Source organism: Drosophila ananassae, chromosome 2R (assembly GCF_017639315.1).
Source record: "Drosophila ananassae strain 14024-0371.13 chromosome 2R, ASM1763931v2, whole genome shotgun sequence".
Lineage (NCBI taxonomy): Eukaryota > Metazoa > Arthropoda > Insecta > Diptera > Drosophilidae > Drosophila > Drosophila ananassae.
This window is the reverse complement of record NC_057928.1, coordinates 7,058,066-7,081,083: the sequence shown is the minus strand read 5'-3', so window position 1 is coordinate 7,081,083 and position 23,018 is coordinate 7,058,066. Positions and strand designations below refer to the sequence as shown.

Sequence of the window (23,018 nt, the reverse complement as noted above, 5' to 3'; positions counted from 1 at the left end):
GCAGTTCGAGTTGTCTGCCGACTGGCGAGCTGAGCACTTGGTACTTAGGCTGTCTCTCAACTTTACACATAAATTTTGTGCAACGGCAGCCCATTTCATTGTGGGTCATTGCATAATGAAGTTACCGCCCCGAGGCACATAAATTTTCCTCGAACTCGAGGAGATTCCTCCGCTGGTTCGCTGTATTCTGTATTCTGTCGTCTATTTGACTTTCCGTGCTTAGTGCGAACATTTTGTTTAGGCCTCTAGTTCCTTTTTTATTTTTTTTCTATCTTTTTATGTCCTGTGGCGAGTGCTTAAAGGACTTTGTTCGTTCTGGGCTTTGGTCATATTTTTGCGCGGGTATTAGGGAAACACGACTGGCTCGTTGTCGCCGCATGAGGTGCGTCAACGTGTGTCCTGTACCGATGTGGGTGTGAGGATTTCCTAAGACCCTGTCCTGGACACGGAAGACGTATCAAAGTGGTTGGAAGTGGCTCGAAAATATTTCGCAAAAATGTTAATGGCTGCGTGAAATATTGACGGAAAATGCAAAACTTTCGCTGGTATTCAATCTGCTTAAGTTTCCACTGAAGGGTAAAGAATTTAAAGGCATATTAAATCAGGGATTTAACATCAATTTAGAATGTACAGCCATAAAACATAAGATACATCACAAAGGATTACAAGAGTTTTAAATTTGTGTTATGGTTTTACTTCCAAAATGTGTTTATTTGAGTCCTCATTTAAGTTTATGATTATCTCCCATTCTTTATCCATAAAACGTCTTATTCTTATTTGATTTTTATCAGCTATTTTATAACATAATTTTTTATGAGTTTATTATTATAAAAATTATTAAAGTTTGATCACAACAATAAACATTTAAAATTTAACAAACATTTTGATTTACTCTTGACTAAAATACTCTTAAATAAATATAAGAATAGGATATAGCTGGAAAAGAGGTAAGACTAAAAAAGACTATCTTAAAAAGACTAACATCTTCAATGCGGTGCTGGTCCTGTCGTTTATCCATCTCATTTCCTAAAAACTTAGATCTTAGATCTATGTAAGCGGTTGTGTCTTAGACCAGTCTCTATATATTTTGAGGGGAGTTCTTTATAAAGATCGAAGTAGCCTTGGTTATTTCCTATGGTCTGCCATGGGATCCCTGAAAAGAAACAGGATGAAGAATTCTGTTTGCCGGCAACTCCTTTCGACAATTAGTTGTGGATTATTTGATTAGCCAGCTAATTACCTTGTCCCTGCCACCTCGCCAAATAAATTTGTGAACACTTATTCCTTATCAGCCGCAATAACGGCGAGCCAAGCAGGATTAAAGCCACCGCAGGATTACCCGCCTGCGGCGAAAACTTCCACCGAAACTTTCAACACCTTCCAAGGGGCCAGCGGAGCATGGAAATTGCGGAAAAGTTTTTAACCAAAGGGAGAACACAACACTTGTCGTGGCGCGTGCGATAAGCCAGCACCGCATTTTTAATTGCCAAAGTCCTTGGAAGTCCTTGCCGCGTTCGTGGCAACGGAATCGCTTAAAGCCGCCTTTAAAGTGTCATAAATATCGCGGTGCAAACATTTCCTTTCCGACATTTTCTGCTCGTGGCAAGAACTTTTAATTGTGTACTGGGGCTGCTTTTCTCTAAAAAAAATCAGGAGGCCGTAACATAAATCTCTTGGGTTTGCTGGGAGGACATGTCGTATGCTTAATATTTTGCACTCGCTGACACGGGCTGAAAAAAATGTCAATGCCGGAAAACGTTTAGCATTCGCTTTTTCTTTGTCCGCGATGGATTTAATTAGCCTCAAAATGTCCCCGGAAAATGGCAACCTGGCATGCCACATGGCAAGTGTCCTCGCCACTGTCGACCCGAGGGTCAGGATAAGCCAAGGAAGTCGTCCTGGCCGAGGAAGGAAGTTGCATGTTTGGCCTCAAGTTCAATTTGCTGGTTTTAGCCACATTTTTGGACAGCTCATGTACTTTTGGGGTGGGGTGGGAAACGTTGACAGGATTAGGTCTTAGCCCCTTTGTTCATAACTGTGTATTACAAACTCCTACATAGCTCTGAGTCTCGTACTGAGATATCTGTTAAATAAGAACAAATATGCTTGACTACTCCACCCCAGTTTCTTATTTATGATGGCATTTTATCTCAATTAAAAATGATAAAGCCTCTTCTCACCTGAATCTATGCCGCATGTTTCCCGACCATTATGGTAGAACATCTCGGAGTCGGATCTTCTGATCGCTATCATAGTAATTATGATTCTCTATCATGAGCAACTATCTTATTGTTAATTTGACTTCATTTCCAGGCGGAACATTCCAGGAGCAATTGCGTACAAGTGGTAACATGCGTCGCCACGCCCAACTGGAGCGGAGGAATTATGCGGAAACGTAGGAATAATTAAGCCATGAGGAAGGTGGTGCAATTTAATTGGCAAATGGGCACGCTCGTGTGATCAGCTCTATTCCGAGTTCAATTCTGAGGTGGCCCCAACCATTATATGGTCGGTATAAGAATACCATCAACCGACTTCAACAAGTGCCACTTGGATTGACTTTTGGCAGGGGGCGTGCCACATGCCACATGCCGCATGCCAATGTGCCGTGTTCAGTAAGCGATTATTTTTTCAGTTGAGCCTTTCTTCGCTCGACTCGAACATCGAATTGTTTTCATTTCATGTGTTTGTTTTTTAAACGTCGTTGCTGCCAGCTATTTATTGTTAAATGAAGCGATTTGTTTGTTGTCGTTTTGCGCCGGAGCGTTAAAACATTTTCGCTTTATTTTTCTGCTCTCGAAAAATTGTGTTTGGCCTCACTTCCGCATGGGGAGCACGGTGAGAAAATTGGGAGTGGGTCCTGTGGCAGGAATAGCCTCAGGTTGGCGTGGTTGGGATTTTTTTGGCACATCGTCGTTGGTGTCTTTGGTGGTGAGGTAACTGCCTTCTAAGCTGCCGTTGTCGATGTGTGAATTCCAAACAAGCTGTGCCAGCTGTTGAGCATCAAGGCAGAGCGGGAAAAACAAAAAAATTTCAAAATATGAATTGAATTAGGAATTTTAAAATTGAGAGTCTAACATTGAAATTGGACTACGAAGGGCGCTTGAGGAAATCAAACTTTAATACTGATTTCTCAAAAAGGGTTCTTGTGGTAATACCTCTTCTAAATAGGTGATACTGTATATCACATTAAGAAACGGATATTGAGAATATCAATACCTCTGTGATCCGCCCTTCTCGGTGCTTCTCATATACGTTTCTTGTTGGCAACCATTTATCACAAGGCACCTAACCCCCATTCCTCTCTATCCTGCTATATCATGGGTTTGATTCCACCTTGACATTCTTTTGGCTTGCAACTAAGAACAAGAACCCACATCAACGAACTCAGACATGCTAACTAAGCCCTTCACCTCAATGTGGACCTGGATGTGGATGTGGATATGCTGATGCCACCGTGGGCGTTTGTCTCCGCCTAATCCGCTTTTAAAGTAAGTAACAGAGTAGAAAATGTACAAGGCAAACCGGAAATCACAAGTCAAGTTGATGAACTGTCGCTGCGGAGCTGTCCTCGTCTGAAAATCGGGCAGACGCACACACAAAGCCATAGCACCTGCAAAAAAACTTTGCAGACACATTTGGACCCTTTGCCGCTGCCCTCATCTTCCCTGTTAGAGATTTACGCATTTATTTTGCATTTTTTATTTACCACACAAAACATGCGCGCAGATTTCAGCAAAAATCGCAAGTTCCCCCCCAAAAAAAAAAAAAAGAAAGGCAAAGGCAACGAGTTGAGTTGGTTAGAAACATTTTTCGGTTCGGTTGTCGATTTGCCTGCGTTGACATGACAAAAGGCGCAGATCTGCATACATTTGCATGTCATTGGACCGCAGAGTGGAACGCATCATCAGGCAAGGACACTGAAATCCCCTTAAGACATTCGGGGATTGCTGCGGAACATGCCGTTGGCCCACGTTAACAATATGTTAAGTTGGCCTAAGTCAGGCGGTACACTTCCAACCTAGGCCCGAACGAGTTAATCGCTTAATGTCGCCCTGCCTTGGCCTTTCAGTCATTTGTCAGCTGTCTGTTGTGACTTTTCTGCCATTGGGTGGGGTTTTCTGCCTCCAGGGGGAGGCATAATTGTAATTTGTTTGAATTAACGGGTGAGATCCAGCCCGTCCATTGACAGGCCAATAGTCATCGCTTGAAAGTCCCAAATTTATTGCCGGACCCCACGGACCATTAGCAGAAGTAGCAAATTGCTTTCGGCTGGTCACCACTCGAGGCTAATGTCCTGACTATTTGCTGACCGGAGATCTGGCCGCTTGCTTTCGAAAGGTAATAAATATCTAAAGCACCCTGGAGGCAAATATTTACTTTAAAATTGAAACCCCCGGCCCCCTTAGACTCTCCCTGTTTGTTCAAGATGCGTAAGTGCGTGAAAGGGTTGGCGGATGGTCGATAAAAAAAAAAGAAGTGTGTGGGAAAGAAGCCTTTAATGGCCTCGCTTTTTGATGTTTCCTGAGCCGTGGGTGTTGGCAGGCAATTGGCCTATTCCCTCCCTCCCTCCCACCAACCACACATCAATAGATTTAGGATAGCATTTTGGGCCATTTCTCTATATCTCGACACATCAATACGGCTTAGAGCATTGCATGCCCTGTTGAAATTCAATTTGAAGCTATTTTCGGAATTTTTATGGCTTGCTAAATTGTTTTTATAGGCTCTTTCCAGGCCAGCCAGAAGCTCTTCTTCCGGGCCACTTTAATTTCTCTATTTCCCCAGTGTTCTGGGCCTTTTTTTTAGCCCGGTCTGTTGTTATCTGGCTGTTCTTGTTGTTGTGGCAATTGCCAGACCATAAAAATTAACAATTAACAGAGAGCTCTGGCAGCGAACAATCGCAAATCGCGGCTTACAAAATAGCCGTGGAAATGCCATGATAAAAATTAAAAAAATGGCGTGTCACACAGGGGAAATGGAGACCAAAATCATAAAAAATTTAGCATTTACGACTCTAGCAGATACTCTATGTTTTCTTTAACTAATTATTCCAAACTATTCATAAATGGAGGGAATAAGTCTTAAGTGGTAGAGAATAGTTTATTCTATTTTAACTCAAATCTTGTCTAAGCTAGTATACTTAATCAAATAGTTAATCTTCCCTTAATCAAAAGCCAAACATAGAGCATAATTATGAGACGGAAGACTGGCAACCGTGCCGACCAACGGACAGGGCCGACAAAAAGGGTTATGAATGTGAAATTGTCATGCAAGAATTAGCCATGTTCTATGTTCTGGTCGCGTAGCGAGTATTTCGTTACATTTTATATTTATTTTTTTGTTGTTGTCCAGTCTCTCCCCGGGGCATTTTTATCGGGGTTTTCTGTGGCCACCGCTTCTGTGGCCAACCGTCACGTCAAGTGAACTGGGCTGAGGGGCTTTGGCTTTTTATGGCTCCATTCGGCCTGGAATGTCAGCAATTATTTCCGAAATGCTGGAAAAACAATGCTAAATGTTTGCCATGTTAACCTGACGCTCAGGAAACGTAAACATTTAGTGTAGCTGGGCATAGGTTCGCCCACTCCATGCAGTCTCAGGACCCCCTCTGAATTTCACATCCCCCATCCAGATCCGAGTGGTGGGGCAGTCAGTCCCCTCATATGCATTCATAACTAACCCGATGGAAAATGCATTTTAATGTGCGCAAAAATCCAATTTAAATTCAGAGCATTTTCTCTTTCTCTTCCTCGGTAGCTTCTCTGCAGACGCAGCATGCAATCACAAAATTAGTTGGCGACGAGATAAGAATTTTAGTGCTTTCAGGAAAAGGCACTCAGAAAAATAATAAGAAAAATAATAAAATTAGTGATAATATATTTGAGAAGAAATAGAGAAAGGGTTGCGAGTATCATAAATGCATATTTCATGAACAAAATAAAGCTCGGTAAGGAGTTCTATATCTTTTAAATATAAAATATCTAAAGCAAGGACTTTTTTAGGTTCTCTGTAAAATTCTCTAGGTGATTTAAGCACACCCTAATGCGTAATGCTTATAAATCAACGAAATAGATGAAAAAAGCAGCCACAACGGCAGCTGCAAACAAATTCCAAATAATTCCTGTGAGCGACGTGGAAAATTCATTTGACAAAATGCACAAAAAAGCAATTTCGAGCTGCAGACAAATTGAAATCTACGCAGAGGGCAGGTGGGTGGGTAGCTGTGAAGGCGCTCTGGAGGTTCGGGGGGCGTGGTACTGCAGTGACAGTTGGGTAAATAAAAAGTGGATATATATACACATACATATACTTATATAACTATATTTGAGTATATAGGAGAAGGCGAGGCGACAGTCGCCTTTTATGTATTTGCGAACGAAGATGCAGCCACCACCTAAAAGTATGCTACGGAAACAGACGAAGCTGCTGTTTCAGCTGCTTCTTCTTGCCCAGCTGCCGTATGTGAGAGGCGCCTACGCTTATTATTGTCAGAGTGTGTGTGTGTGTGTTTACGCGCCCGAGCTTTCTCTGTTTAAGTGTGTGTGTGTGTTTGGAGTGCGATTCGCCATTCGCGCGCTGAAAATAGGAGGAGCTCAGAAAAACTTTCCATGCGCAGACCGAAGTGATAGCCAAAAAAAATATTAAAGGGAACCTAAAACATATATTGGAAAGTAATATAATATTTTTAAAGTTTTAATTTATAAGTTATCCAACTTCATAAATACATTTTCAGTTGCCCAATAAAAAGCAGTGCAAGGATTTTTAAATATATCTGATTTTTTCTAATTTCTAAGCATTGGAAGTGAATTTAAATGAATTTAAAGTAGGATTCATTAGTTTTAGTTTAAGTAGAAATTAGGGATTTGGAGAATATTATATCCTTGTGTTTTTATACTTTATGAAATCCTTCTTAGAAAACCCACCCATTCTTAGAAAACCCTTATTATTCTTATATATTCTCAATTTATATATGGTATGTAATATTTGACTTAAATGGTAATTAAACAAAGTGGTTACAAAATTCCAGTAAAAAATGGCTTAAATTATATTTTTCTAAATCCAATATTAAAGCTATTATTGTCTGTCATGTATGAGTTTTTTCCTCTTGTCTTGCCCTGCAACTTTTGTTTCAACTTTTTCCCATTTTTCAACTAATGCGGAAAAGGCGGAGCTGCTGGCTTGTCGGTTTGGGGTTTGCCGCCCCTTCTTTGGGCTAACCCCACGACATCCAGTAGCCAGGACTACCCGCTGCGATCGATAGCTTTGACTATTAGCACATAAGTCAGGCCCGGGGGCCAGAGACTGTTCCCGAGATGGCCCAACAGGCTGTTTAGCGCCATCAGACAATTCCCGCTGGCTCAGTGGCATTCACGCGTGCGCAAACGGGTTATGGGACGGTTTCTTTTGAGGAAGGGGACTCCGATCGGGAGGGGCAAACAGGATGAATGCAAGCTGGGAGCACCCAACAACAATCAGTCGATTGTCACAGATATTTGTCATGTTTATCTGGCTGAAAACGAACTTTCCCTGCTGTTCTTGGCCCGAACACTACGCTGTAAAAATGTCAATTGCATTTTCTGCCGTTTTTTCTGTCCAACATTTGTTTTGTTTGGGCCTCTGTATGGGAGTATAGGAGTATCGGAGTATCGTAGTATCGCTGTTACTGGGTTTCGCCCGTTTCTCTGTTCATCGATCGGATTTCATGTAATTACATTGTTTTCTGATTCATAATTAATTTGATCTGTTCTCTGAGCTCCCCAGTCTGAGTCTGAGTCGACCGGTCCACCAGCATTTTTCTGGGCACTCCAACTGATTTTTACATGAGCGCCCAATCGAACATTGATAGTTGCTGAGTGATGATTTAATGAGGCAAACGTGGCATGTTGTGAATGAAATCAATTTTGTGAATGTGCAGAATGGCAAAAACAATGCCCCGCCGCCTGATGAAAACATCCCAGGAAGCGAAGGATACATAGTTGCCACAACAAGCATGAGTACGAGCATAAATATGTGTAGCCTGGTGTTGTAATGAGACTTATGAATCAATGCAATGTTGATTGAGTCGAGCTTGGGGCCAGTTCTGCGGCACAAGTGCAGCTGCCGATGTGTTTCCCTTATTAGCCAATCGATTGATATTGCTACGCGACTCAGACTTTGTCAGTAATGATTTGAGATTCTTTTCCAAATGGAGGTTACGGAAATAGGAACATTAAATATGGAGGCGGCGGCTCCACAAATAGGAACATCAAGTTCCACATACAAGAAAATAAGAGTTGAGAACTTGGTAGCTTATTTTTAATTTCATGGTTGTATGAAGAAATCTTATTAATATATTCATAGTATCCTCAAAATCAAAAGTAATCCAACTTCTTTTTTCATTTGTAACGCACGACTTGTGATTGACAAATTAATTCGGATCACAAATCAACACCTCAACATGTTTATCATATTAGAAGGGATACTGAGTAGGGGAAAAAGGGAAGAGCCGACCTTGTAAAGTGAACCCTCTCAAAAAAGTCGAAGCAACCCTCTGAAAAACCAAAAATTAATTAAAAACATCAACAGAACGCGTCGAGATTTACAAATGTCTCGTTGGGCTGTTCGGAATTAGTTCAGATGATTTCCATGGTGGGAACGGATTTGGGTTTCGCTTGGATGGGGTTCTGTGGGCTTGAAACCGGGCTCTTGTGGGTGGCGGGCTCTCAGTCGCACCTTTCCGTGCCGATGACTTGATAAACGATGAAATGATGGAACGACCGCAGAGCGAAGCCGTTCATTCACGGTTCACAAAACCGTGAACTCTGAACCAGGCCCTAATCAGCAACCCTTTTGTGCTACAGCTCACTCCGCCTCTTCCCGAAATTGGGTTGGGTTTTATTTTATTTCACAATTTTTTTTTGATATGCAGATTCTGGGCGAGGAACTACGAAAAAAAGGAACGATGATGATGTCATTCGGTGGCTGACAAAACGCTTGACTGATTACACTTGTATCTGTTTTGTGTACACGGCTCAATATGCTGGGAAGGATATGAAGGATTTTAAATTGTTGTTGACTCCCTTCTGTCCTGGGGCCCGTGGCCTTTAGATTGTGCGCTGGTGATAAATTTCGGTTTATTGAAAGGCGTCAGGGCGTGAAATGATGTGTGTCAATTGCATGAATGCCACCGCATATCCTTCCTCCTTCGTGTGGGAAGGAGCTTCGGATTTTTGGTTTTGTTGTCGGCGAGTTGACAGCGATTATGCAAATCGACTGAGCTGGCGAGTTGAAAGTGCATTTATTTTTGGAAAAGGCTTTTGTCCAGGTCTTAAGCTGCTTTCGGCTGCTGGGAGACCCTGGCTGGCCCACCCCCACTCTCTTAAAGTTCTCCTTTTTGGCCGTTAAACTAAAAGGTATGAGCTCTCGCCAATTTGCATTGTTGCAGAATTTTCAATTTATATGCTAAGCAATGCACAGGATGCGCAGGATGCACGCCCCGCTTTTTGCAGTTTTAATAAGCAATTAAAACTTGATTGGTGATGGAGTGTAGCCTCCCGGCACTCCCGTCCCAGCATATGTGGCTGTCATTAAAGACAACACCATTTAACAGCCTTGGCCGACAAATTTATTGTTTTCATTTGTCGCGTGGCCGACAAATCAACCGCAAATAGCCCTACAAATTGAACAAATTGTTTAAAATTGCACCACCTAAACGGTTCATTGCACACCCCGATGAAGGGAAAAGTGACCGCCACCTTGCCTCAGAGGGGTGCATTCTAATGCGACCGGTGCCCAGTGGACAGTGACCATCGCACCCCCATCCTCCGCCCCTGTGTCATTAAAATAATTGATACGCTTGTTCGAACAACGCCTTTACACCAATTTAATTGATAGCTGTCCATTGGGCATGATCGGAACGCATGTGTGTGATTTAATTTGATGACTCCCCCGATTGTCCCTCTTAATTAGTTAATAGATTTCAATGTTCTGGCCTTTACGCATTCCGTATTGGGGGAGTTCTCTAAAATTTATAGACAGGGGTAGTTTCATTAGTTTATGGGCGCTCGTAAAATGCTTGCCAAATTTGTTGACAACTCAGCAATTAATTTCAAGATTAATGATATGAAGGATTCAGAAGAGAAGTCAATGAAAAATAAAAGTGGTTAGTCCTTTAGAAAACGAACAAGTGTCGACTTATGGATGCACTAGAAATTAGAGATTTTGGTGGAAAATGTTTTAGGGATTAAAGGTATTTTTATAAACATCTTTTAAATAAATCCCATAATTCGCTAGTAACAACGTGTATGTTTTTTTCGGAATAAAGTTTTTATTTTTGGTAAAATTAATTTTAGGAATTCATTTCAAAATCCTTCCTTGGAATGGTGCACCTTTCTGTTTGTTTAATGTGAATGAATTCCATTTATTATTATTTTTAGGTTGTTATATTTAAATTTTATTGAAAAAAAACATATGATCTTTACAATGTATCAAATATTGGCATATATGAGAATAAAAATAAAAGTTAAAAAAATTCTAGCACAAGCATTAGTTGTTTTTGTGCCAGAATAGACCACATTTCCTTTTGACTTTTGGAACCATTTTCTCTCAGATTAATTTCTGATAATTTGTGCTGGCTGGCTAACAACTTAAGTTTTATGTCGGCTCCGCTTCGTCGGAGTCGTAAACTTTTCCGGCCTGGCTTTTTAATCTTCTCCAGCTGGGACTGAGTGGGTCTCGCCGCTTATCAGTTGCGTGTGTAATTGTCGTATAGAAATTAACAAGAGCTGCGAGGAAAATGGCGCTGCCAATGGGAGGACGGCAAAAAATGTGGAGGGTGGGGGAAGGACTCGGAGGTCCTGGTGCTGAGATGCGCTCAAGTGGCGAGATAAAGGCCCTTGAGCTGAGTTAATGACTTCCAGGCGCTGCTGGGGGGCGACTTAAGACGCCATTTTTATCCCAATTGTCCTTTGGTTTCTGCTCCCACTCGAAGGACTCTCAGCCACTTGTGATTCGGATTCGGATTCTGGCGCGAGGGTCCTGGCTCTGTTCTGGCTTTGTCCATGTTGCCAAGTGAGCGTGGCAAATGTTTTAATGGCGAACGTCGCGACACTCGAGTGCAGGCGCAAATCTCCCACTCAGGACCACAAGGATAACGCAAGGAGAAGCACAACCATTTTGGCTTTGATTTCTTTTTGTTAATGAAATCACGTCCAGATTCCAATTTGGCCACACCCTGAATAAATATATTCTTTCCGTTTGATATTTGAAATATGTGTATATTTGAATTTTAATTGCCCGCCAAATAGCATTTTTCCCAATCCATGTCCTTCCCAGAGGGACACACATCAATCATAATCGATCAGCCGGGATTTGGCTGATGATGATTGTCCTGAATCCTTTGGGCCGTGATAAATGCCTTTTTAAATGCATTCTAATGCGGGATAGCCCCAAAAAGCGAGCTATGGATATGGTGTGAGTCCCGTCTGCTGAGCATATAAAATGGTGTGTCACATGTCCTGTGTGTCGTGTCCTGCGAATATCTTTGTCTGGCCCTCGAGAGCACTCAGGAATACTCGTCAGCAACGGCAGCAGCCCAGCAACTTGCAAATTATTTGCATTTCAAACTTTTGTTGATGACATTTTTCATGAAAATTTTAATGTGTTTTGCTTTTTTTGTCGTCCTGGTTTCCCTCCCAGCTATGATTCCTCGCACCTGACATTCTCGGGCCACAGTCACACTTTTGGGATATTAATATATGCAGGGCCCGGCTTTTAACACTCATATTCCTAAAAGCAGAATGTGGTGTGAGTGCTGCAAACTTTTTCCATATGCCAGAGAATGCGTTTCGTAATGAAAGTTGGGCCCGGAAACATTTTCAATATTCATGCCCCTCCGTGGCCGACGTGTGTATGTGGCAGAGTGTGGGATGTAAATGTGGTTGGGAAACTTTTAACATTTGTATGAATATAATTAAGAATAAATAAAAAAGAGTATTTGCCAAAACCGAGTCCAGAAAAAGGCTACACAAATACATTAAAATTCCATTAAAAAGACGAGCACAATTTTTACATATGAAAATGCGAATATATGTGGCGGGGAGCTACTGTCTTTGGCAGGACTTCTTTCGCTGGCCGTTGTCAGTCGCATTTGTGGTCGGCTTGGTCCTTGTCACAATTATTGTATAAATTAACGTCACAAACAAATGTTGCAAAAGTCGCCAATGAAGTGGAATGATGCGAAGAGCGTTAAACGTCCCATTGCCAGTTCAACTTATCCAGCTCATCCTCCCCTAACCGCAAATGTGCCTAATTTTTCGTTGTTATCCTTTGTTACTGTTGTCCTCCGGCTGTCTGAATGTCCTTCTGACTGGCGGCCTCCTAATAATGCGTAAAATTTAATGCACCATCCTGAGGTTTCGCTCGGCAAACAAGAGCCCGAGTTCACTCTTCTCCAATCGCGACAAGTGATTCCGAGATTTACGACCCCGCTTGGGGATGGTTCCGCATTCCAGGATGGTGTCCTTTTTGTTGTGCTAATGTTTGGCATTTTTATGGCTTGCAGCAAATTTGATTTATTGGCCGAACTTGAGCCTCGAGTTGTTTGCTAAGTTGTGAAAAGTTTCAAGAGGAGAGAGTTCATCATATAATTGATGCGATTTGCGGTTCATAAAGTGCAATTGCCCGTGAATTTGACAAAAGCGAGGCAAGACAAATGCTTTTTGCACATATGGGAGGATATTTTTTGAGGTCCTTAAGGAAGCAATCATCGCTTGCTACTTGTGTGTTAATCAATGTCCTAGATTCTAGATTTAGCTCAGGATAAAACTAGATTAAATATAAATCTTACATTGTTTTAGTTTTAAATAATTTTGGAATAGTTTTAAAAAACGAATGGAAATAGTTTTTATCAAAATACAAAAACAAAAAGCCACATGCGAAGCCTAAAATATCTAATAACAATTTTGGTGACGAATCTTATTGACATTTAAAAAAAATTATATATATAAAAATAGTTCTTATTTGACACTTTGATCTGTTATCTTACTGATCTTTCTTTCAGAAAAAATTCCAAGCAGAAATATTAGGTTTTCCATATACTTACTTATAGTACTTCAGTAATATCAGTATCCCAAAAAAAAAAACCCTCCCAAAACTAGATCACCTTTATCCATCAGATCTTTCCTTCTTCAAATGGAATTGTGTCACTGCAAAAATAAATGTCTGACTGTTGTCTATCTTCCACGGAGTTCTGCTCATTTCCCATGCCGAACGCAGCCGCGGATACCGATACAGATCCAGACTATGAGGTGGAGAGCGACGAGTCGCCCTCATTAGGTGACCCAAAGTGTCCGAAACCATGCAATTTACATGCACAGAAGCCCCTCGGAGATAGAACCCACGGAGGCCAATAGACCGTGGAAGATAAGAGCGGAACTTCTGGAGACTCCAGACTGGAGAGTCGGACGAGAAAATAAAATGAACTAAGCCCGCCGCCAGACACCAAAAAGCCAGTCTCAGGCGAATTATGTTGTACAGGGGCTTGGTGGTGGGAGGAGAGGTGCGAGGTATCCGAGAGATCGTTTCGGGGCGATACATAAAATTTGAATGCGTTTTGCATACATTAACCCACTGTTGCCCGAACCCGGCTCGGGGGTGACTAGGTGGAGGTAACGGTCAGCAGTGACCAGCGGCGAGCAGAAAATGTGTTTATTAAATTTTATGATTATTGGCCTGCAATTGAGCAGCTTGCCTTGGGAATCGCTGGTGTCGCCAGTAACAGTCCCCGCAGACCGCAGTCTGCAGTTCCCATTCTCCATCGGAATCGGAAAATTGAAATTTTATGCGCACAAGTCGTCCCTTTCAGAAAAAGACGAGAAATGGCCTGAAATTCTCACGCGTAACTGGAGCAGTTTGGTGTCTCAGTTCTCGGTTACAGTCCGAGTTGGTAATTCATTTTACGTTTCCAAAATGCTAATTAACCCGGCCAAGAAGCTATCTGGTTATTTTTGGGTGTTACACATGTTCTGGCGTTGTTCCTCGTTGCCATCTCCTGGCCTAATGTGCCACAAATTGAAAGTCATTAAGGTTTCATGAAGCCGAGGCCGCTGTAGACACGTTCCGCTCCCCTTTGGATGGACGGACATCAATCAGTAGTTTGAAATCGCTCATTACGAATGCAGATCTTGACTTTAAAACAGCGCCAGCGAACAGATTTTGGTCTAGTTCTTAAAGATGCCCCAGAGGGTACTTCCAATTGGAAAATTAATTAGAGCTGTGGTGGGAGGGGCGTGTGGCGGTACACTTCGCTGGACAATTTCAACGCTCCTCAAATTGGCAACTAAGTAAACTTGAAAGCCGGCATAGCTGGTCCAGTCGCCCAGGTCTACACGCCCACTTTTCTGGGGGGTCTGTTTGGTTGTTGTGACTGCTTCGTTATGCAAATTTTGCTGACAAAATCCGAAGCAAAAAAGTCTGAAATAATAGCGGGAAAACAAAAGACAGAAATGAACATTTTTGAGCTATATAGTAAATACATAAAGCAAATGCAAATGGTATATAAAGAAATGCCAGAAAAGACAAATAACTTGCTGGGGACAACAAATTTAAACGACGGATTTCTTCAGCTTTTTTTTGGCCTTATCCCTCGCTCCTCTGGAATAAATAATAAACGTAAACGAATTAAAAACGTTGGCCAAAAGCAAAAGATTGAGAGGAAGGACCCGAGGCTCTGAAGCTGTCCTTTCGATATTTTTCGGAGGCTGCTCCAGAGGTTTGGGAGAAAGCGACTCGGCTTTGGTATTGTTTACTTGGACCAAGTTTGTGCGTCTTTCAATTAGTTTTAATTGGAATTGCCATCGTTTTTAATTAAAGTTTCTTCCATCTGTAATGATTGCATTTGAATGGGAACGAGTTGTGGTGCTTAAAGGTATTTAATCATATTGAATCACAGGATTTTATTGGCTCGGATAAAGTTATTCTAGAGGTCCTTGCAATTTTTGGCCACCCCTTTCAAATGGAATAAAACGAACATTTTATTCAATTGCGGCGGCCAATGGAGAAAAACAAATAAAATTTATTTTCCCCACAATTTTTTTTGGTCATTTTTCTGGTCAGCATAAAATAAAATGAAATGATGCGTTGAAAGCAAACTCAGAGCTCTTGGCTACTTTCCTCCAAAAAAACAAAAAAAACATACTCCATTGGGCGGGGCCCAATCGTGTGTGGCTGCCAAAGGGGGTAGGATTTCATACACACACACATTCGAGGGGAGTGTGGGGTTGGTATAACGTTTTTGGTTCAATAGATACGCAGACCACTCGTGGTCCTCGTGGGGTCCTGCCTGGACCATTTGATGATTTTTGCGTCACCGTTGGTCAAAATCATTTCGAGCGCAAGCAACTGGAAACTGTATAAAAATAACGAAAAAGACGGATAGATAGTGGCAGAGAGAGAGACAGGAGCAGGAGCGATAGCAACTTGAAATAAATGGTCAAAAGAAATAAACAGTCCCATAAAGAATAATCATTCAGAATTCTGCTGAATTATGCATGAGGCAGACGGTCCATGGTCCGTGGTCCGTGGTCCGTGATCCACGGAATACGGTCCAGTGTCCATCGCCCAGGAGCAGAAAACTGGACGCCGTTCCGGAGGCGAAAGCGGTTCAAGGAGCGGCCCGGGCAGCGCCAGCGGGGGGTGTGGCACTCACATATGCGAACAGCCCCTCCTGGCTACTCCCGGCTCCTTCCCCTTTCATCTCATTCAGCGCTGAAGCATCATTTTCCTCTTTATTATCTGTTTGCTTAGCAATGGGCGAGTGTGCTGGATTTTTATCAGTCTTCTAAGCAGTTAGCCAGGGTACACTGAGAGAAATCATTGGGAAATAAAGAACAGTAACTGTATCACTTCATATATTAGTTACTTTTAAAACAAAACTAGAATATAATATAACTATTCTATTGATTCTATTGATCAATTGGTTGATTCTTTTTAATGAAAGTTTTTAATGTATTTTTAACATGTATCAAAATATTTATATTTTAAAATATATTAGAGTATCTAAAAATCGAGAAAATTTCATTTATTGTATTTAAATAAGTATTGTATTCAAATAATATATTAAACACAGAGTCAACCATACAATTAATTATATAGTTTTGGATTTAAAAAATAATTTTACTTAAGTGAGAGGTGAGATACTAAAAAATTAAAAATATAATCCCTCTTATTTTTAATATTCTTTCAACATTGTTGAAGGAAGGCTGTGTTTAAAAAGTTAATTAAAATTAAGTTCATTATCAGGATAAATAATACCGAGATTTTGAATTTTTTTTAAACTGTTTCAAAATTTTTACTGTAAAATAACAAATAAATCGAAAGTGCAGAGCTCTTAGATACTTATAACAATTTTCCATCAAAAATATTATATTATATATTTAACATGCATATAAGAGCCAAAAAAATAGTGTTAATTTTCTCTGTGTAAAATCCGAGATCTACTCCTATTTTTCTGGGAAGTTTCTGGTGATGGCGCTTGGAGTATCCCGCGGAGCTGGCTGCCCGGCCTGCTTGGTGGCGCTTGGCCAAAAGTCAACCAGCATTCGCATAATTTTCGATAAAGCTTTTCGCCAAATGAAATTCAAGTGGTTACACATGTCTCGCTGTCCTCATCCGGGCCTCTAACCCACCTCCACCTCCACTTCCACATCCCCCCAAAGCCTCTGGGCAGAACGGGCATATTTCGGTTTGGTCATTTTTCTTGGACACCCCCAGTTATATTTTTTCTGGGTTGACCCCCCAGCCCAGTTGCCAAATCATTCTCATTTCCACATTACTATATATGCCGCATCTGATTATCTCCGTGGTGCTGTTTGTTTGCTTAGTTTCTTTTGTGTTTCGTTTGTTTGTTTGATTGTTTGTTGTTTTTGCCGAAAAATGCTGATAATAAAAGGTAATGATGGGTTGGGGCTCTACCTATACGTATGTGGGTTATCGCTTAGCCGGAGGGCAGTCACATTTCAAATGGAAACTTTAAGTTCCGATAAAGCCATGTTCGTGGGGATGCTCCATGGTGATTATTCAAAATACCTAATTGATTAAGAAGTGTTTGGCACTCTCTTAGCACTATCACTGCGGTTTACTGCGTAAATTTTGTAATTTTCCAGATTATTTAAAGAGCTAGTTTGTATTTAAATGTCTGGCCCGTGCAATTTAAGTGTTTCGGACCACGGGGATCTTACACAATGCGTTCATGAAAGCGGCGGGGACTCGTCTGGACACCTCAGTCCGGATTTATAGACCCAACTTATCAGGTAGACGAAACCGCAGCAGACGCTTATGCCTGCGGTTGTTCGGATTGCATCAGATGAGGTGCAGATCCAGAATCAGATTCTCAATCGGTTCATCGCAAGGCAGTTGATCACATGGCTCAACTTTTCCGTGCCTATAAACAAGTTGTTTATAAACTATTATTAGCGCAAGTGATTAGTTAGCGACTAAGCTTAAATTTGTTTATTGTTTACGATCGGCCATCGTGTGATTGGGCGATTCAGCGGATCGATCAACCCTCGCTGGATCGCACTCCATTGGGGGCCGCGATAACACAGCCCATTTAAATATTTCGAAAAAAGAAAAACATAATTAAATCTGTTATTGTTTACGCGAAATGTGCATGGAAAACGCATCCAAAGTGCGTCAATGAACGCATTTTCCAATCCACCCGATAGGCAACAATGTAGAATGTAAGCATAGCGGAGGTTTGCATAAGGACCCTGTCTCCAGGCCGGGGGGCCCTAAATAAACAATTAAACTTTGATCTTGAAATGCATGTGCCAGCCAGTCAGCCAGTCCGCCTCAGCCCAGCGCATTCCGGCCCAGTGATAAGCCCGAAGTCGGGACTGATTGAGGCCTCACATGACTTAAGATCAATGACAATGCCAATGTGGCTGTGCGATTTGAAGACTAGACGGACATAATGCGGTCATTGCATCTTCGCGACTATCCATCGATTGCCGAACGTGAGAATATCATATTTCAGCGCTTATTCGGCATATTTGGCAAATATCTCGCCAATCCACGGGGCATCGAATTTCGTTTTTCGCCGATGCGGTTTTTCCCTCGCCCAGTTGCATTTCCCCATCGCGATTGCTTCCCCAGCGAAACTGATAAGTGTATCAGCTACTGTTTGCCATATACGTACCGCCGATCCGATGATGGTGATGTGACGATCGGAGGTTTAATTAGGCGCGGCTGTAACATGAACAATCATAATTCCGCTGGCATTCAATCAATGCAGACGTGAACGATTCCGATTCCGATTCCAATTCCAATTCCAGTGATCAAGTGCCAGCGATCTCGTGCAAAGTGTTCAGTGTCTCAATTCCTCTCAACGTAATTCCCACAGAAGGTGGGTCCTCAAAGCCATCCCATAACTATCTATAAACGTTAATAAAGTACCAAGGAGACCATCATGGAAAGTGATTCGGGAAATTGCTGTGCCAATCTCAGAAATGGTAAGAATAAAATTCTCCAATAATAACAGAGCCTAAAGAATGTAATTGTGAACTTTTCCAAATCAGGCGAAGTGTGTTGCCAGAAGACCAAAGTTTCAAAGGAAATAGTACCTAAAGTATTTCCGGATAAGATCTACAAATCAGTTCAAGTCAAAGGAGTGGATGTCACGGGGATGACCTGCGAGTGCGGAGTGTTTGGAGCCATTGCCTGCGGGGATTATCCGACACAGGTGGGTGTCCTTAAAGTCCCCAATTTAACACATAGGGAAGATATAGTTTTTACAATTTTTGGAGTGTAGTAAAAATATTGATTTTGCTCAAAACGCTATAGAAAGATGCTATACTTGATTTGGCAAACAAACACTGTCATTTAAAAGGTCATATATTCTTTTTAATATTTTTTAATCTATGGTTATATTTTCTTAAACCCATATAACCTAGATCAGATTCCTTTAAATATTATTTAAAAATATCACGTTTTAAAATTGTGCGGAATTATAATTAAAATTTAAAGCCATGACAGGAGAAACTTAAATTTAAAAATAATAATCGTAAAAACAGTATGTCATCTCAGCTTCAGACAGATCGCAATCAGCAGCTATCATGTAAAGTATTACTTGGCAATTTTAGAGTCTAATAATAACCTCCTACAACCTGAACATTCGTATTCGATTACCACACAAACGAGATCAAAAAGCGATCATTGAGCCTGTCAAATGCAGATCAGAAACCTAACAAGATTCTATGCTACATGGCCGTACGTCAGACGTATGCAAATGGCTTGCAAGTGGGTCAATGGTGGGCCCGCTCGCCCCCTTCTAAGGCGGTTGCTGTGATGACGTCAATGAAATCGAAGTGTTTCGCGGTTGTAATCAGTCGCGCAGCCGATGACATCTCGGCTGATATTTTTGTGTATTTTTTGCTTTTCTGCTGACTGTAATGAAATGGAAAATAACATGAAAGCGCTCCTGTTATCGGCGGTAGGCAACCAGAAAACTCTAGCAGCACCCCTCCTTGGGGGTCGATGTTTTCAAAATGCCAAGTGTTTTGATTGAGTTTAAATACATTATTTCAAAAAACAATCATATTAGAGTCAATTTTTAAGCCTGATTTTTAATAATAACTAATTATTGTGGTTAAAAAATACCAGTAGGTTTAAATAGTTCGTTATTAGTAATTTTTTATATGAGTTTTTGGTGCATTTGAAAAAGTAAGTTTTTAGAAAGCTTAGTTATGATAAGAAAGTATTAAGCTGACGATGTAATGTATTTATAAAATAATAATCAGGTTAATTACAAATATTTTTATATAATCAGTTATTTAAAACTGATTTTAATAGAACTGATTAAAACTGATTAAGAATAGAATTCATCAGAGTTTCACGAGGGAAAATAATGTGACGAAAGCACTTGCAACTTTAAAAATAATTAATATTGGTTTTGAATACGAAAATTTGTTTACATTTTACTATAATTTAATCTTATTGTTTATCGTAATTTTGAATATGCTACTTTGTTTTTAAAAATTATTGCAATAAAATTCTTAAATATTTTTGTCAGTGGGACAAAATTATAAATGACTTTTTAAAAAAAATAATGAAGATAGAAATGCCTTTGTAAGAAAAGTTTGTTTTTAGAAAAAGTTAAGAAAAGCTATAATATATAATATAATATATATTATTAACTTTATTTTCTTACAGTTGGACATTGCTCAAATGATCTGCCTAGGATTGGTGGCCCTACAGCATCGAGGCCAGGAGTCCGCGGGAATAGTAACCAGCCTGGGAAAGTGCTCGAAGAACTTCAGCGTCCACAAGGGTATGGGAATGATCAACAATCTGTTCAACGACGAGGCCATTAGGAAGTTGAAGGGCAACCTGGGCATAGGCCACACCCGGTACTCCACAGCAGCGGCCTCCGAGGTGGTAAACTGCCAGCCCTTTGTGGTTCACACGGCCCATGGAGCCCTCGCTATTGCCCACAATGGGGAGCTGGTGAACTGCGAGTCCCTCAGGAGAGAGGTCCTGGAGCGAGGAGTGGGACTGTCGACACACAGTGACAGCGAGCTGATCGCCCAGTCCCTGTGCTGCGCCCCCGAAGATGTATCCGAGCACGACGGTCCCAACTGGCCGGCCAGAATCCGCCACTTCATGACCCTAGCCCCGCTGTCCTACTCCCTGGTGGTGATGCACAAGGACAAGATCTACGCCGTGAGGGACTCCTACGGCAACCGGCCGCTGTGCTTGGGAAAGATCGTGCCGGTGGATGCAGGACACGCGAATATCGATGACCAGGTGGCCGAAGGCTGGGTGGTCAGCAGCGAGAGCTGTGGCTTCCTCTCCATCGGAGCGCGATACGTCCGGGAGGTGGAGCCGGGCGAGATTATAGAGCTCTCGCGGAATGGCTACAGAACGGTGGACATTGTGGAGCGGCCCGACTATAAGCGCATGGCGTTTTGCATCTTCGAGTACGTCTACTTCGCCCGCAGCGATTCCATGTTCGAGGGTCAGATGGTTTACTCCGCCCGCCTTCAATGTGGTCGCCAGTTGGCCAGGGAGTCCCCCCTAGACGCGGATCTGGTCAGCTCGGTGCCGGAATCAGGAACAGCCGCGGCCCATGGCTACGCCCGAGAGTCCGGCATGCCATTCGGGGAGGTCCTGTGCAAGAATCGGTATGTGGGCCGCACATTCATCCAACCCTCCAACCGTCTGCGGCAGCTCGGGGTGGCCAAGAAATTCGGAGCCCTGGCCCAGAATGTCGAGGGCAAGCGCATCGTGCTGGTGGATGACTCCATCGTGAGGGGCAACACCATTGGTCCGATCATCAAGCTCCTGCGAGATGCCGGCGCCTCGGAAGTGCACATCAGGATCGCCAGCCCTCCCTTGCAATATCCCTGCTACATGGGCATCAACATTCCCACCCGGGAGGAGCTCATTGCCAACAAACTGAACGCCGATCAGCTGGCAGACCATGTGGGAGCCGATAGCCTGGCCTACCTGAGTGTGGAGGGTCTGGTGAAGGCCGTCCAGATGAACAAGAGTCACGTGAATCCCCTGAAGGCCGGGTACTGCACGGCTTGTCTAACGGGCGAGTATCCTGGCGGACTGCCAGAGGAGCTCAGCTGGTAGCTCTTAACTCTTCATTGCTCTGGTAGACTTAACGTAGTTGTAAACTCAAGTGTGTATATAAAATATATAATATTTACAAAAATTTCATCAGAATGGTAATTATCCTTTAGTTTAAACGCTTCTTTGAGTAATATCTCTTCTGGATATTCTTCCCATAAATGATAAAATGTGTCTTGGGGGATTTCCTGTTCTAAGGACTGGCATTTTCCGACTTTGAGTGATGAAAAAGAAACACATACTCTAAATGCTAATGGGCACCACATCAACGTCTGATTATTTCCAAAAGTGTCTAATGCCATAACTTCAATTCATTTCAATTTATATTTCCAAGCTCTGTTTGCTGAGGAGGACACGGGGCGGGGGCTTCCGGTTATAGCCGAGCTCAGATATAGCCTCATATCATACAATATGGTAATCATGTTTGCTTTTTTCGCCTTGTCTCTTTCCGGCTGGGTCCTGCCCTCCATATCCTTGTGTTCCTTCTCCCTTATCCCCATTGGGGCGTTGCAGTGTCTAAAGCGGGGCGTTTAGGGCGTTTAATCCTGCGGAAGATGTCCTTGCGGTTATGCAGGGGGCCCCTCCACCTCTTGGCCCGTGCATATAACTTTTTTCTTTCTTTTTTTTATGACTCTCGCCGGGTACTGGAGTCAACAATGTCATCATTATTCTTGAATATTGTGTTGTATTTTCGCAAACAATTTCGCTAAGCTGCGCGGCATTGGCAAAGTCGCAAAAGGGGGTGGGATGGGTTGGATTGGGTGCTGGGTTGGGGGTTTCGGGAGGGATGTTGGTAGCAGAGGGTGGACGGAAGTGTGCTGAGGACATGCGAGAAGAAAATAATATGCGCTGTCATTGTAACTCGCTTGATTAATTCTTGTAGAGGGTATGCGGGTCTAGTTCGAGTTTTTTAGAATTTTCAAAATATTTGTACCAAAAATATAATATTAAATAGGAATAATAAAAATAGATATTTTATTATAAACATCTTTGAGAGGTAAAAGTATTCATTTATTCAAAATATATGTTTTTAAGAAATGTTCCAACAATAAAAAATTTACATTTATTTTGTAAGTAATTTTTCCACAATCAGTGTTACTAAAGCTATGTTTTTATATAAAATTTAACAGTTTATACTATTCTAAAAAAATTTAAAAAATAAAGTAGAATATCTCATAAAGATGGTCTATGAATTCTGAGTATAATTTTAAATAATCCTAAAGAACATTCAAGGAACAATTATTTGATAATGTCTTTCCAATTAAATTGAAAAAGGACTTTAAAAAAATGTATCAAAACCTGGGTGAGACTTAGCCTTAGCTACCTTTTTTAAAAGATTAAAATATATAGTTTTTATTTGTAGTTATATTTTTTAAATTAAAGTGTATTTCATTGTCTACTAAGCT

The 23,018-nt window shown here is 41.7% G+C and overlaps 1 protein-coding gene across 1 annotated transcript; it reads left to right on the top strand.

Moving 5' to 3' along the window:
• Window positions 1-17,706: 17,706 nt before the first annotated feature.
• Window positions 17,707-21,702, top strand: LOC6493752 (amidophosphoribosyltransferase). Its single transcript, XM_001958335.4, has 3 exons — window positions 17,707-18,488; window positions 18,555-18,718; window positions 20,188-21,702. Exons 1-3 carry the CDS (start codon window positions 18,446-18,448, stop codon window positions 21,613-21,615), a joined length of 1,635 nt encoding a protein of 544 aa, XP_001958371.1. The 5' UTR covers window positions 17,707-18,445; the 3' UTR covers window positions 21,616-21,702.
• The last annotated feature ends 1,316 nt before the right edge of the window (window positions 21,703-23,018 follow it).